Source organism: Anopheles merus, chromosome 2R, assembly GCF_017562075.2.
Source record: "Anopheles merus strain MAF chromosome 2R, AmerM5.1, whole genome shotgun sequence".
NCBI lineage: Eukaryota > Metazoa > Arthropoda > Insecta > Diptera > Culicidae > Anopheles > Anopheles merus.
In genome coordinates, this window is record NC_054082.1 from 27,762,587 (window position 1) to 27,777,288 (window position 14,702).

Sequence of the window (14,702 nt, forward strand, 5' to 3'; positions counted from 1 at the left end):
TTGCCTGTCGCTGGCTCCATTACGTTCCACTGAGCGAATGCTTACATTGAGTTGGAACACATGACACCGGCAATGTAACATTCATCTCAATACTTGCCGTCCTGATTGTGACAACGTGTGAAACCGGCATCAAGTATCTCGTCTAGATAACTTACCATCCTCTGTATCGCATTACTGTATGCAGAGTGCTGGAACTCGTTCGCTCCAGCCTTCCTCCACCATCGGTCATCTGCAGTGGAGGATGCAATTTGAATGTAATGGCCGCTTGCTGATTGCAATTTTCGATCGATCCATCCCGGCCTAGCTTGGGTGGGCGGACTGGGCGGACGTGTTTGCATCACGACGAGTGCCACAATCCAGGGCGTGTGTACGGGCGGGCTGTGTTTTATGATGCGATATTGATTTCGTTTGATGAATGTATAAACCCTTCGTTAACGATTATCCATCATGTGATAAGATAATTCCCCCCCCCCCGGGTCCACGGGATAATGAAGCGGGAGAGGTGCAAGAAGGATGTAATGCAATTATATTGCCTGGGTGTTGATTAATGTTAACATCGGCTTAAGTTTGACATGTGCACTGAAGGGTGTAATAAATATACGAATGAAGTTCGCCGATGCAAGCTTAACGTTTATTTAATAGTGATTTTGTTCTTTTCCTTTTTTCATTTACCCCTACAGCGCTATGCAGTTAATACGGAGAAGAGCGGTGAAATCATCGTCACAGTACAGGTAAGCTATTAAAAACATTTGTAACTGGTACAAAAAAGACCTCAAACATCATTAAATACCCTTGAATGTAATGCAATTATTACTTTATTTTTCACTTCAAAACGTCCAACATAAACATTGAAAAACCTATATTTGTATATTGCTTAAGTTTCTATGTTCGAAACTTTCATTCACTTTTCCACTTTCGATGGTAGCTCGATCTTGCTGATTCAATATCCTTGTTATCATCATACTATTCCCTTCCATTGGGACAGGCACTAATTATATTTACATTGCTGTGAGATAAACAAAATTGGTAGAAAAAAACTATTATTCAGCTTGTTTTTAACCCAAGTTTCTGCATTCCTGCTCAGCGTTGTGAAGAAAATTAAAGACAAAACAAGAAACAATACAAAACAAAAAATAACACAAAAAGCGAACAAATATATTGCTTCGAAAAAGGGCAAATTCTTCCATCGATTGCTTTTCATGAGTCACATAAACTCGAAAAAACAAAACTTTCCCACGATGACGGGTGAGATAGTTTCCCCAAACTCTACCCTACCTCACTCAGCTTTGTTTAACAGACATCATATTGCTCACATTTCCGAGAGAAAACTTTCCTTCCTACAGTGACAGAAAACTTTCCTGCCGCATCTCGGGCAGATCTTATACCGTTGATCAGTTGTTTCGCTGTTCCCTCTCTCTCTCTCTATCTCTCTCTCTCTCTCTCTCTCTCTCTCTCTCTCTCTCCCTCTGTATCTCTCTCTGGGCGTTGGTTTCTCCACCATCGCACGTACACTCAATACCGGGGTAACGCCTCTACCCCAAGACACAATGTTAGAAAAGCGCAAAGTGCAAACAGGGCACGAGCAGCGGAACAAAATGAAACTGGATGAATGAATAAACTTGCTCCTAACTTGCTACTTCCCTTTAGATGGGATCGTATTTTCCCAACTTTCTTCGTATTGCTTTGCCATTAAAGCCAGCTCGTGTTTTTTGTCTGTTCGTTCGTTTCACAGGGCGATCTTTCACAACAGGAAAAGCGAGCCGTCTTCCTTACCGTGCACGATCTGGGGACGAACCGTAAGTATCTGCGGTGCCAAAAATCAAATGAACAAAAGCCCATCCATCGTTACTAATGGGTGCGTGTGCGTGTCTATGTGTTGTACTTTTGTCTTTCTCTTCATTTGCACTTGCCTGAACCACTTGTTCTGGCGGGTAGATTCATCGTTCGAGGAGTTCGTCAACAGTGCGTGCATGATTGAAATCAAAGAACGGTCGTGCTTTATTCACATCGATGTACCCGGCCATGCGGATAATGCGCCCAATTTGGCCGACTCGTAAGTATACCGACAAGGAGGGTTGTGGGGAGGGGGAGGGGAGAGGGAGGGGAGAGAAGTATCCACGTATATCATCTGAATGAAAATGAGCTTAGCAATGAAGAGATTACAAATTAATACTGAAGCTTACGGGGTTTTTGCCTTTTTGCCTGGGATTTGCTTGGAAGCTGAAGCTTTCCGTTTGATGATGAAATAAATAAGTTATTATAATGGATATGGTTCATTTGTGTGATATGATTGGAGAGTTTTTTACATGCAAGCGTCCTGGTTTGGCCGTTTGATTCAATATACATCCAAGGTTATGTACAAAGTACCAGGCGCCCTCTATCAATTGACGTCATTGACGAATGACGCGGTTTGTCATTTAAAATATTACTTTTTGAAATAAAAAAAAAATCTGGAAAACAGTAAGGAAACATACCTTTCAATATGTGTCGATTATTCAACAAAAAAAAACATAAATGGTAATAAATGCAATATATAATTAAATAAAGAAGTTGCACAATAGAAAACACTTTGAATACTAATTTTTTCAACTAAAACATTTCCTTCTTTCTAAAACTTTTCCTAAACTAAACACTTTCTCTTCACCTATACTCCCTACCTGATGACTCCCTAAAGCTTCCAGTTCCCATCGCTGCAGCTGCTGGGCGAAGAGTTGGTCACGGTGCTCGACTTCCTGCACGTAAAGTACGTGATCGGTGTTGGCGAGGGTGCGGGCGCTAACGTGCTGGCCCGGTTCGGACTCGCCCATCCTTCCCGCTGCCTGGGGCTGATTCTGATCAACGTTACCGGTTCGGCCGCGTCCGTGCTGGACGTGTTTAAGACGAAGTTTATCTCGTGGAAGGGCGACGAAGTGGGCCAGTCGGCCGAGGACTTTCTGCTGTATCACAAGTTTGGCTACGTAAGTATTGAAAAGGTAGATGGTTTAGATGGGGATCACACGATACTGTACGATCAAGACGATCGTTGTATCGCTCACGAACTCAAAAAAAAAACGGAACGCGTTTGGGGAAAATCTACATTATTTTCTTTTTTGTTTTGTTTTGAGGGGGAAGTGTTATTTTCTTGATGTCGTCAAGCACGAAATTAGTTTGGCATTTTCGTTTTGGCCACTTTTTACGATAAAGTTTAAAGTGTTTTTTTACTTCCATTTTGAATTGGCTTTCGATGTTTTACTAGATGGTTTAGGGAGCGGTGTCGTTAGAGATTGCCGTTTCTTACGATTCTGTTCTGTTCTTCGTTCGTGACCGTTTCGGTGTCCAGTGTATTTTTGCACCTGTTTTCAAAAGTAAACCTTTACACGTATGTTTTCATGTTAATCACTGGAGAATAGTGCAATGTTCATACGAATGAACATGTATGGTTCTCCGCCTTATTGCATTTAAATAATTATTTAATCCCGATCAATCTTACGTTATAAAAGGAGTCTAAAAACTATTCTTAAATGAGTTAAAAAGTCTGTTAAACATACATTTTACCAAGTGGTTCACTAGTTTTAATGATAACATGTTGCAAAGGTAGAATGCAAAAGCAGAGTAAGTAATAATTAACAGCCTCATATCGATGTATGAGGTATTTGAAAGTATATTCCATTAGAGAGATGAGAGCAAAAGAAAGCTAAAACTATTTCTAAGAAAGTTAATTCTTGGAATAAACATCCTAAACGCTACTATCTCGATATTGAACACTAATAGCCAATACAATAATCGTTATAGGATGTTTAAACCATTCATCAACAGCAACAAAACTGCATAATGAACGCACCTAATGAACCGTACAATTCATACAAACATACAGTGTTATCAGCATCCAATTATTAAACATAAATGTTTTCCTTTTCTCTTTTTTCTCCCCTTTACCCCGACGTGTCGTTCATTTACGACGAATGATTTATGATCGGAAACTATTCATACGGTTTTTTGTTGCGTTTGTATTGCGATTGTGGCAAAAACAAAACCGTTACATTGTATACATTGTGTACGTGTGATGCGGCTTAATTACTACTGAATCGAATCGATTTACATTTCTGCTGTGGAAATGATAATCACAAAACAAAAATGTCCCCTCAACAATTCAATCGCAATAAAAATGCAAAATCAATGCAACACATCGCTAACACATAAAAAAAATCAAACAAAAAACAACAAATTAAAACCAAATATCAATTACAACGAATATACTCCACCATGCAACCTCGACATCCTCCGCATCCTGCAAAACATCACAATTTATGTTTCGTTCTGCCAACCAAACCCAAAACCAAAATCTCACGCAGGTTTTCTCCGAGGTATTTAGCGTAATCGTGTTGATTGTGTTTTTAGCTAGCTTTGTTAGTATGTGTTCTCTTAGCTTCTGTTTTTCACTAGAACCTGCTCGTTAGACTCACTGGGAGGAAGGACCCACCTACCTTTGCTCGCTTTGCGTGGCTGATCGTTTTCTCTTTGTGTGCACACAAATGAAAAGATCGTTCTGCTGCACCTTTCAAACGTTACTTAATACTGGTTGAATTTGGTGGTTTGGTTTCTTTGTTCGATGTTGTTGCTGTTTAGAGGTAGTTTTATGGTTACGCAGTAAGATGGTTGTTTCCAGGGGATGAATAAAGTCGATATCAAATCGATCATAAATGTTACGTTATGATGCTACTAACACAAATCTATCCTGTAAATATGAAGAAAAACCTTTAAAAAAACTATTCACTTTAAGGATAAGTTATACTAATCGGATTCTGAAATGGAAACTCAATTGTTGCGTAACTAACTAAACAAAATACCTGTATTATTTAGATATTTTTTTACAAATTGTATACAAAGATCTATCAATTTATTTTGTAGTTATTAAGAATCTTTCGGGAAAACAAAACTTCCGGAACTAACCCTGTCTATTTGTGTTGAATTTTATTGTTTTAAACGTTGTTCACAATATTTTTTGTTTATTAACGAAACTCAGCCTACCAGAGTATTCCAAACACATGTTTGCTATATACTGTCTATACCCGAGTTACGCGATTATCGACTTAGAATGGGCTATTTTGTGAAATTTAAAGTTATTACATTTTGCAGTATACTATATTAAAATATGATAGATATGATAGAGAGACATGTTTCAGTGATGTTACCGGATTTGATTCGGTAGCTCGGGAACATGCCAAATCTAACAACTCCCTTCCGTAGTCAAACTGTTGAGTAGACAAATGTTATGATGATCGAATGATTACATTTTCTAGTACAGGAGAAACCCTCGACATACGACTGTGTTTGGAACCGCTGAAAGGTCCCAGAGCAAGGCGTTAATTGAAAAAAAAATCTATGTCGAATATCCGTCAATGCATCGCATTCCAAGATACACTACAAATACAGACCGAAGGCAACCGCGTATCTCGACTTTTCGTGTTAGACGAATTTTGAGATTTTCAGTCCGATTATAGCTAATTTTCGTATAATTCTACTTGAATTGTAATGCTTTAGATAAATTAGTCAATTAATATGATTTCAACTGATGATTGCATTTTAAGATCTTTTTAAATATTTTTTAAAATTCAAAAAAGTGTTATTTTAATGAATTGATGTGTAGAATCAGTACAATTTGTATATATCCTATATCCGTATAGCTTTACTTAGTTGATGAGCGTATATCGGGGAATACCTGAATAGTGTGTTTAAACTAAATTAGTTTTTTGGAAATTCGATGCAAAATCAAAAATTAAATCTTTTCATTGATGCAACAACTGTAAACTGACAAAATCAACATCGTCGTTTCAATTAATAATCGTAACTCGGGTCGGTCGTATATCATGGGTCTCCTATATAAGCTTTAATAACATATTTTAAAATGAAATATATAAACAATTTTATGATATAAGTTATATTAACATTAAGCTTAGGCGTTATGTATTATGTAAGTTAATGGTATTAGTGTAAGACAAATTCCTAGCAATTGACATACTTGAGCTAATTGTTGCTAATTGACAATCAGAAGAAAACGTTTCTCAGTAAAGCAAAGCAATGACCAATCTCTGCTGGAGCGTAACATGGGACCTAGCGAGGTGTAGCTGTTTACTGTAGCTCACGAATGAAATCGTTGCAGCCCGTCACGTTCAATGTTGTGTTATGTGTGTTTAGCCCGTTTAGCCGTTGTTGCATTATTGCTGCCCGTTTCTTACACTTCCTGCTCTGTCCTGTAGTGCCTCCTAAATGATCACTCGATCGTTCTATCCTCCTCGATCGAGTGCAATACATCATTGTGAAGGTGTCCTTTTCTTTAATTACTCCTTTTTTCTTACCCTTCTTCCGTTCCCGTTCGATTGAACACCTGAAACTCATTACGGCAATGCAGCAACTGGTGGGCGACAACCCGGACAAGGAGAAGATTGTGTCCGAGTTCCAGAGCCGTCTGCATAGTTCGCTGAACAGCAAAAATCTAAAGCAATACGTCAAAGCATTTATGTCGTAAGTACAGCGGAAGCGACGGAGCAGTTCCGTTTGGGGCGGTTGCACGGGCACACGCTTATCTTTTGCTTTTCATATGCAGGCGCAAAGATTTGCCCCTGAAGAATTGCAAGGTCGATTGTCTGCTGATTACCGGCATCATGAGCCCGTACGCCAGCGTTGTCGAGAAGCTGTACAAGGATCTGAACAAGGAGAAGGTTACGCTGCTGAAGGTGGAACGTGCTGGTGACGTGTTGGCGGACGCTGTAAGTGCAAACCACTGTCTGCACCGCACTGCGAACAGGTTATCGAACTCAAAAGTTGTATCTCATATTCACAATATTACTTATTTCAGCCCGCCAAGGTGGCCCAGTCCATTCTGCTGTTCTGCAAGGGCCAGGGCCTGCTGACGTCGGTCGCTATGCCCGGTGTCGACCGGAACCGTGCGTTCTCGACCAGCTCCAGCGGCTCGACCGAAGGATCGACGGGCGCACGGCGCCTGTCCCGTGGCATGTCCATGGAGGACTACGACAAGCCCAACATCCGGCGGCTCAGCGTCACGATCAACGAACAGCTGCCCCCGATCAAGAAATAGAACGATCTGTGCCGGTCGGGTAACAACGGGCCGGAATTCGACGAGGAAGTGCCGGACGAAGCGGAGGAACAGTAAGGGCTCAGGTTTTGTTTCCCCTCGGCAAAGCTTCCCCATTTTCCGATGATGTTTCTCGACTGCGACCGTTTCGCAGTGAGTGGTTTAGAGAGAAAAAAAGAAAACAGAGAGAGCGAGATAGAGTACGTGTGTCCCGATGATAGCTGGAAAATGATATCCAATTTCGCGGAACGTTTGAATTTGCAACACACAAGAAACCAGAAACAAAACCACCATTTAAAGAAAAAAAAACATAAACAAAACCAACGTCAAACGACATCTACTTCCTTGCATATACCTAGCGTAGTGAACGATGTATTCAAGTATAGCAACATTTAGCGCATGAACAAGCACGTACTGTTAACTCGTGGGAAATATTTTTATCTAAATGTAGAGCCACAGAATAGGCAAAATAAAAATAAAAACAAAACAAAACAAAACCAAAACGAAACCTTTGTAACCTCAAACACTGAAAACTAAAAGCGTTTTTAACGAATCGGCTCCCAAACAAACTCTCTGACTGTTGCTTTACTACAGACCGAGGGTACGTGTGCACCATTATCAAATTGGTTGCTCTTGTTGCACAATTTCCGCAGAAACAAACATTGTCTTGCCGGAAGGGCTTTCAGGAACGGACAGCCGAAGGGGAGTCACTTCGAGCATCATTTCGCTCCCAAACTTCTCGGCGAAGCTGAGCGATTTCAGATTTTGTATGAGGGCACTACTGCTGCCACTACCATTGCTGCTTCTATTTGATATATTTCGCTGCTTCTGCGAGATATATTCGATAGAGTATCGATCGATTTGTATGATTTCTAGAGAGCCTATATATATACACAAACCCCTTACAAACTCCTTACTCATATAGAGCAGGCGTATACACTCACACACAACTATTTAAAAATTAGCCAGCCCTGGTGGGGAAGACGGCTGAAGAAGTGGAATGAAGCAACGTATAATTAACTCGTAACACATATATACATGTAGCAAGTAGAGCGATGGAGCAGCACCGTTTTCATAATCATAATTGAAAGAAAAGTCTTCAGCAGAGAAGCAACAAAGTACGAGAACAACTCATTAAAACTATACACAAAAAGTATATACAAAAAGCCTATATACCTATATTTTGTCTCTTTTTACCCTGAACCAAATACGATGGCGAGAAGGTGGCGGAGAGGATGCCAAGAGTGGCCAACATTTAACCACACATAACAAAGACAGCAAAACGAAACTTGGAAAAGGGAGCTAGTGCGTGTAAGTCTTTCTAAGTATTCTGCGTTGAAAGTGAAAAAGGAAGCAAACGGAAAAGAATGAAAGTGGAAAAAGGTAACAAAAAAAAAGGATTGCAAACAAACAGGACACATTGATTAACAAGCCAATATAAACTAAATATGCCAACAGAAGTAGAAGAAGCTAATAAAAAAACAAAACAAAAAAAAACAAACGAAATCGTCAAAAATGCAAAATTGGAGACCTTTAACAGGTAGAAAATGAATACAAAGAAAAAACTGCATCGGAAAATGCTAATTTACGCGCATTAGCCAGTCTTCTCCTAGAGGGAGCCATTGTCTAGCGTTGAGCGTTTAGGCTTTCGTTGCACGAGCGCAATAACCAAGCCGCTTTGATCGTCTAGTTGCGTGTTGTGATCATTAGGCAGGCTACCGAGCTGAGGAGCTAGGCACAAACAGCATGTGTTCTATTGGTTTTTTTTTAGTTTTAATCATTCAGGTTGATGCGCGCCATGCGTCACTTGCTCCGAAGGCAAGGAGGCAAACAAGGAGGCTACCTTTGAGCAAAGAACGTTGCGAAACTTCTCACCGTGGACCGGTACTGGATGCCGCCGTTGGCTAACATGTGTAGAAGCTGCAACAATTAGAAAGCCGACCGCGGTTGAATGAATGATGGTCGCAAATTATTGGTAGAGGACGCGTAGTCCTCCTCAAAAAAAAAAGAAAACAAAAAACAAGCGCCATTTGCATCTTATAACTAATACCACCATTAATCATGCGAAACGATTAAATGCGTGCGCGTCAGAACGCCCAAACACGCCCTCTAAACGCAAATATTAGTACATATATCTTACTTAGTGAATATAGTTGACGAAAACCGTGCGCGTGTGTGTGTGTGCGTTTGTTGCCATTTTTATCTTTTCCGAAACGAAATTGTTTGATTTGCTTGATTTGCTAAAATTCAGACGCGTCACTGGACACTCCACTATCTGCGAAAAGAGGGAAATAAAAAGCAAAAACCAATCGATTAGACGAAGCCTTTCAGCTGCAGCTCAAACAGATATGCTACTGCCGGACGCAACCAGACGAACCTGCCTCCCGATAGTCCATCTCGAGACAGGCGAGATTTTCGCGAGCCTCACTAAACTCCTGCATCTCCATGCCCTCCCCGACGAACCAGTGCACGAACGCACGCTTCCGGTACATGGTGTCGAACTTCTCGTCGATGTTGCTCCACGCGTCCGAGATGGCGGTAGTGGAGGCGAGCATCGTTACGCACCGTCGGACCGGCGCTAGATCGCCATTGGGGGCCATTTTCGGAGGCATCGCGTTAATGCCAATCTGCAAGCGAAAAAAAAAGCTAAACTTCCGCAGTACTAGCTCCTGCTCCACACTGCGTGTGCAGTCCTAACCTTGAACCCGGTGGGACACCAATCGACGAACCGCACACTGCGCGTGGCCTTGATACTTGCAATGGCTTCGTTAATGTCTTTCGGCAGTATGTGCCCTCGGTAGAGCAGGCAGCAGGCCATGTATTTGCCCCGTCTGGGCGACCCGCACCGGACCATCTGGCAGGCGGGTTCGAACAGCTGCCTCGTCATTGCACCGATATCATGATCTGAATGGGTGAGAAGCACATTCATTACACGGATGCCGGCGGAAACACTGCTACGCAAGACTCACTTTCATGGTTAACATTTTCACAGGTAATGATGGGTGCGAAAGAAATCAGTGGAAAGTGTAGCCTTGGGTAAGGGACGAGATTGGTTTGGAACTCGCTCATGTCTACGTTGAGATCGCCCCCGAAGCGTAGCGAGGCCGTCACACCGGAAACAACCTGACCGATCAGTTGATTAAGGTTCGCATAGCTGGGCCGTTCGATAGCAAGCCTAGAAGGGAAGCGGATGGGAAATGTCACTTAAAATTTAAACTTATTTCCTTTCAAAGAAAACCAAATCCGTCCACCTGGAACTGCAAATGCTGTAGATCGCTTGGTTGTCCATCATAAACGAACACTCCATGCTGTTCATGCTGCGGTGCGTCATCAGCACGGTGTTGTACGGTTCGACGACGCTCGTGCACAGGTAAGGGGAAGGATAGACGGAAAACGAGAGGCGAGTCTTCCGCGGGAACTCTTCCTCTAGCTGCTGAAGCAGATGTGCCGTCACGCCGGAACCCGTGCCTCCTCCAAACGAGTGGTACAGCAGCATGCCCTGTAAGTTGTCCGCGTCCTCCGCCATTTGCCGAATGGCTTCGAGTGCTCCGACAAGCGTGCGGTGGGATAGGCTGTAGTATCCGCGGGCATAGTTGTTGGCCGCATCTTCCTTACCGCGGACGAGATAGTCCGGGTTAAACAGTTCACCGATCTCAGCCGCCTGCAGTTGGTCTGTAGGGGCGGGTGGACAGAGAGACAGAAATTACATTAAAAGGTAGGAGCAGGAATGCTTTTACCCACCAATCACCATCGGTTCCGTGTCGATGAAGACGGCCCGCGGGACGTAGCGCCCTTCACCGTTCTCGGAATAAAATGCAGGACACTCATGGAACTGTGTGTCGCATCCGTCCGCCATCTCTGCCATCCGTTGGCCATCCATTCCAATGCCGTGCTCCAGACCGTACTGGGTCCAGATTGCTTCACCCATCTGCACACCGGCCTGTCCGAGGTGGATGCTCATCGTTTCACGGTTGCGTTTCGGCTGCGTTAAGAATTGTTAATTATTATTCAGCAGCATTTGCGTTGCATTTATTTATTATTTTATACCATTTTTTATTGGAAGTTTTCTGTTTACTATTTTTTTGAATTTTCACTTGATAAATTTAGAACATCCTTATCGTTGCACGGGAAATTTGTTTATTGTTTAAGCTGAAGGTTTACAAAAACACGACTACTTTGATGATTACCCCAATGTAATGGTATGAATACTAGCTTTATTGACTGTTTTGTAATAAATGCACTTTCGACGGGATACAAAAATTAACAAAAAATAAATGATTTTTCTGCATCAAATTATTAAACAAATTATACAAAATAGTAAATCATTTTAAAAGCGTGATCTACTCCTTCACGATCTCAAAATATCCCTTGCTGCTGGCATGTCGCAACACTCCCACCAGCCTTTTGTCTACCTCCTCGCCACCGCACACCAGCGTCCAGTGGGCCAGCTCTTTCGAGTGTACGTCTCGCGCAAAATGGTGCGCCAACTGTTCGCACTCCTCCTCCGGGCACATCATCCAGGGTAGAAAGTGTAACGTCACAATCACCCCGTACATGGCATGACGCTTGAAATGTTCCAAAAAAGGCTCGAGCCGATACGGATCCAGCAGACCATCCTCTTGTGGTACTTTTAGAATAGCGGCCAGACTTTCCAGCAGTGCGGTATGATATTCCAGTACTACCGCATCCCAGCACCGGTTGCGCATCTCCTCCGTCATGCTCATGTACATATAAAACGTCAAATCGATAACGGGCGTTGCGTAGCGATTTTCCTGAAAGTCGAACATCTTTAGCTCGACCGGCTTGCCAGCGCCATCCGCACGGAACAGCACATTGTTGCGGTTGTAGTCACCGTGCAGTATGACCGAGAATGTCTCATCCTTACGAAGTAAATCCTGCATCAGACTGATCGGCGTTGTACCGTACCGCTGGCGAAGATTGTTCATGTCCCGCTTGAACGCTTCACTATCCAGCTGCTCGGGATGATCGTCCAGATACGTGTACAGCCTGTTTGCGCCCAACTTTAGCAGCACATCGTAGCTGGTGAACGTTTTATCTCCTGACACAAAGTCCAGCGGAGCAATGCCTTCGATTAGGAAGGATAATCGGGCATCGTTGCGGATACGCATGGCGTATGTGCACGCGTGAAACGATGCTATATGACGTGCCATTAAGCGCAGATGCTCCTCCTCCAGATCTAGCCGGGGTCCCGCTTTGTAACCCAGCGGAGAGATATCCTCCAGCACTAGGATGGTTTCGTACTGGTCGCTGTAGGTTGGAAAGTGACCCGCCTCTCCGTAGTACACCCTCGGACACCAGTCTCCCGCTAGGCCGGTATCGGTTAGGAGTTCCTGAAACACGGGCAGCACCTTTGTGTAGATGTAGATTTCATTGGTGAATTGTGTTTTGCCCATGGACGATTCCCGGAACTCGTCGCTACCCTTCATCACCTTAACCATCAGTTTCAACGTTTGCGCGACACTGAAATAGCAAACATATGTTTGAATAATGCTGGTTTTCCCTTTTTAAGTGGAATTCATATCACTTACGTTCCATCGTTGCTTTCGTACCTAAACGAAAGCTTGTGAATCGTCGACATAAAACCATCCAAATGATCTGGCGTTGATAGTTGAACATCGGAAATCTTACCCTCGCCATCGAGTTCTGGGCAGTAGTGAAGAATTTTTCGTGGCAGCTCTTCAGTGAGGAAAGTTGTTTTTCTATCCGTAGTCATGATTTGGCCAGTTTAAAACAGCAAAACAAACACCCGCTCGCTGTGAAACAACGAGAACAATTGCCGTGCAAAATGGTCGAATGGGATGTCGAGATAAGCGGCGGTCTTCGTGTTCTTTTACTATTTTTATGTGCTGCTTTTCGGCAATGATAGCAATGTCCGGTGTTATCAGTTTATTTATCCACAATTGGATGGTTTGTTGTTGTTTGGATTCCATGCCAGCTGTCAAAGTAGAAACCACAGTTCATCATGTGCCACAGTTGATCAGTGGTAATTAGAACAGCGACATCTATGTGTGGAACTTTTAAGCACACTAACAGATTCTAACGGTTGAATATTTGAAAAAGATGGTTGTTGACAAAAAGTGCCATCAAAAAGTTTGATAATTAGGGTAAGTGTACCAAATATGGCTATAGCACCAATTATGGCTATAACGAACGCTATTTTCGCTCTAAAACAGTATATTTGCATTCTAAAAACAAGGCAGGATTTTTCATTTCAAATATGAACATTTTAAAACATTTGTGCTTCATTAGTTCCATACTGGTCACTTCCGTTTGTTACATATCATCCTTTTAAAATGTGTAGCAAAGATTTTTGGTATCTCTTACCATTTTGCTAAGAGCAGCACTGTAGGATATATGCAATTTTCAAGCACCTAACCATTATTTTATGTTAAAATTATCATTTTGGTGCAAAATACTAGTTATTTGACGACTTCATATCAAAATTTACCTTCCAAAAATATCGCATATCGAAAAAATGGCATTTTTCCGTAAGTCCATAATTGGTACGCTAACGTTTGGTGCACTAAATATCGCAGTATACTATGGATGCTTTGTTGACAACTGTCGTTTTGCTTGTAATCCTTAGTTAACTAGTGAACAAATCGGACTTCTCATTTATTTTCGCAATCTAAAGTGTTAATATGTGTTTTAAGCATCATTTATTTGTAAAGTGTTCGAATCAGTAATAGTCAGTAGAATGAAATCGAATCAGTTTCACCGAAATAATACAGCCTTTAATGACTTTCATACGAAGAAAGCGAAATCTGAAGCCGCTCGTGTCGCCTTATTGCCAAATGAGCTCTTGTTCTTTCCTGATCGATAGCTAGTGCTTATCTTGGCCAGAAGATAGTTTAACTATGGCTACGATTCTTCATTTAAACAAATTCAAACAAACCACCCTGATTTGTGCTCCTCTTCGTATCGCGCTGAAACGGTAGCTGGCTTCCAGGTGATATGAAAGATTGTCAGGTGTGTGTCCAAGCCCGGTGTCATCAGAAAGGCGTACGAAATTATTTTTTTTAGGATTAGCCTCATCAATTGTGCGGTTAATTGCGCGTGGATACCAATACAACCAGTGATAGAAAACGGATTTTTTTAAATGTTATTTTATGTATTTAATGGTGGTTACATACTAATATTAGTGCAGTGAACTTATTATACTTGATTTCAGTTAAAACAATGTCACAAATTATTTTTTGGCGTAAATATCAACGAGTTTTAGAATACAGCCACAATTGGTACAGCTATGGCGAATTGCTAGGAACACTATAGCCATAATTGGTACCTTGAGATGCAATTTTGAATTGGAATTTTGATAAACATTGAGTGAAAATAAAAAATACCCTCGTGTTCTACACATTGTAGGCTATAAGAAAACATAAAGAAGTTTGAAATTTTACCCAATACTAATTTTTATAGGCGTAAAATCGGTATCATGATGTCATGTTATAGCCACAATTGGTACACTTACCCTACTTGAAAGAAGCGTTCTGTTGCAGTCTTGCTCCGTTTAGTCCATTTGCATAATGTTAATTCCTTCCATTAGTTAGTTAGTTAGTTAGAGTTAGTTAGTTAGTTTTCTACGATTTATAGTTTTCCATAAAAGTTT

The 14,702-nt window shown here is 41.8% G+C and overlaps 3 protein-coding genes across 9 annotated transcripts in view; 1 reads left to right on the top strand and 2 right to left on the bottom strand.

The window, feature by feature from the left end:
• LOC121590935 (uncharacterized protein ZK1073.1) overlaps positions 1–8,569 on the top strand; it is a 44,698-nt gene extending 36,129 nt beyond the window's left edge. For 5 of the 7 annotated variants that reach the window (XM_041911127.1, XM_041911125.1, XM_041911126.1 and 2 more), the window contains exons 3-10: positions 681–731; positions 1,733–1,796; positions 1,936–2,053; positions 2,675–2,957; positions 4,332–4,343; positions 6,389–6,501; positions 6,584–6,746; positions 6,836–8,569. In XM_041911127.1, the coding sequence (XP_041767061.1) occupies positions 681–731; positions 1,733–1,796; positions 1,936–2,053; positions 2,675–2,957; positions 4,332–4,343; positions 6,389–6,501; positions 6,584–6,746; positions 6,836–7,075 (1,044 nt within the window). In that variant the 3' untranslated portion in view covers positions 7,076–8,569. The remainder of the gene's footprint in view (positions 1–680; positions 732–1,732; positions 1,797–1,935; positions 2,054–2,674; positions 2,958–4,331; positions 4,344–6,388; positions 6,502–6,583; positions 6,747–6,835) is intronic. The other 2 variants (XM_041911130.1, XM_041911129.1) reach the window with 1 other exon arrangement.
• A 156-nt stretch (positions 8,570–8,725) lies between these two features.
• On the bottom strand, positions 8,726–11,228 carry LOC121590932 (tubulin alpha-3 chain-like). The gene is made up of 7 exons (XM_041911122.1): positions 11,120–11,228; positions 10,814–11,054; positions 10,324–10,744; positions 10,042–10,247; positions 9,771–9,976; positions 9,450–9,699; positions 8,726–9,347 (listed from the first exon to the last, which is right to left on the bottom strand). Exons 1-7 carry the CDS (start codon positions 11,120–11,122, stop codon positions 9,313–9,315), a joined length of 1,362 nt encoding a protein of 453 aa, XP_041767056.1. The 5' UTR covers positions 11,123–11,228; the 3' UTR covers positions 8,726–9,312.
• Positions 11,229–11,376: 148 nt separating this feature from the next.
• On the bottom strand, positions 11,377–12,989 carry LOC121590933. The gene is made up of 2 exons (XM_041911123.1): positions 12,622–12,989; positions 11,377–12,553 (listed from the first exon to the last, which is right to left on the bottom strand). The coding sequence occupies exons 1-2, from the start codon at positions 12,804–12,806 to the stop codon at positions 11,413–11,415; spliced, it is 1,326 nt and encodes a 441-aa protein (XP_041767057.1). The 5' UTR covers positions 12,807–12,989; the 3' UTR covers positions 11,377–11,412.
• Between the last annotated feature and the right edge of the window lie 1,713 nt (positions 12,990–14,702).

Excerpts from the sequence above, each read along its gene's own strand:
- LOC121590932 (XM_041911122.1), bottom strand. Across the intron at positions 9,700-9,770 it reads GGTGTCCCACCGGGTTCAAG|ATTGGCATTAACGCGATGCC; the intron begins GTTAGGACTGCA and ends TTTCGCTTGCAG. Across the intron at positions 9,348-9,449 it reads GATGGACTATCGGGAGGCAG|ATAGTGGAGTGTCCAGTGAC; the intron begins GTTCGTCTGGTT and ends CTCTTTTCGCAG.
- LOC121590933 (XM_041911123.1), bottom strand. The coding sequence starts at position 12,806 with ATGACTACGGATAGAAAAACAACTTTCCTCACTGAAGAGCTGCCACGA. Across the intron at positions 12,554-12,621 it reads TACGAAAGCAACGATGGAAC|TGTCGCGCAAACGTTGAAAC; the intron begins GTAAGTGATATG and ends TTGCTATTTCAG.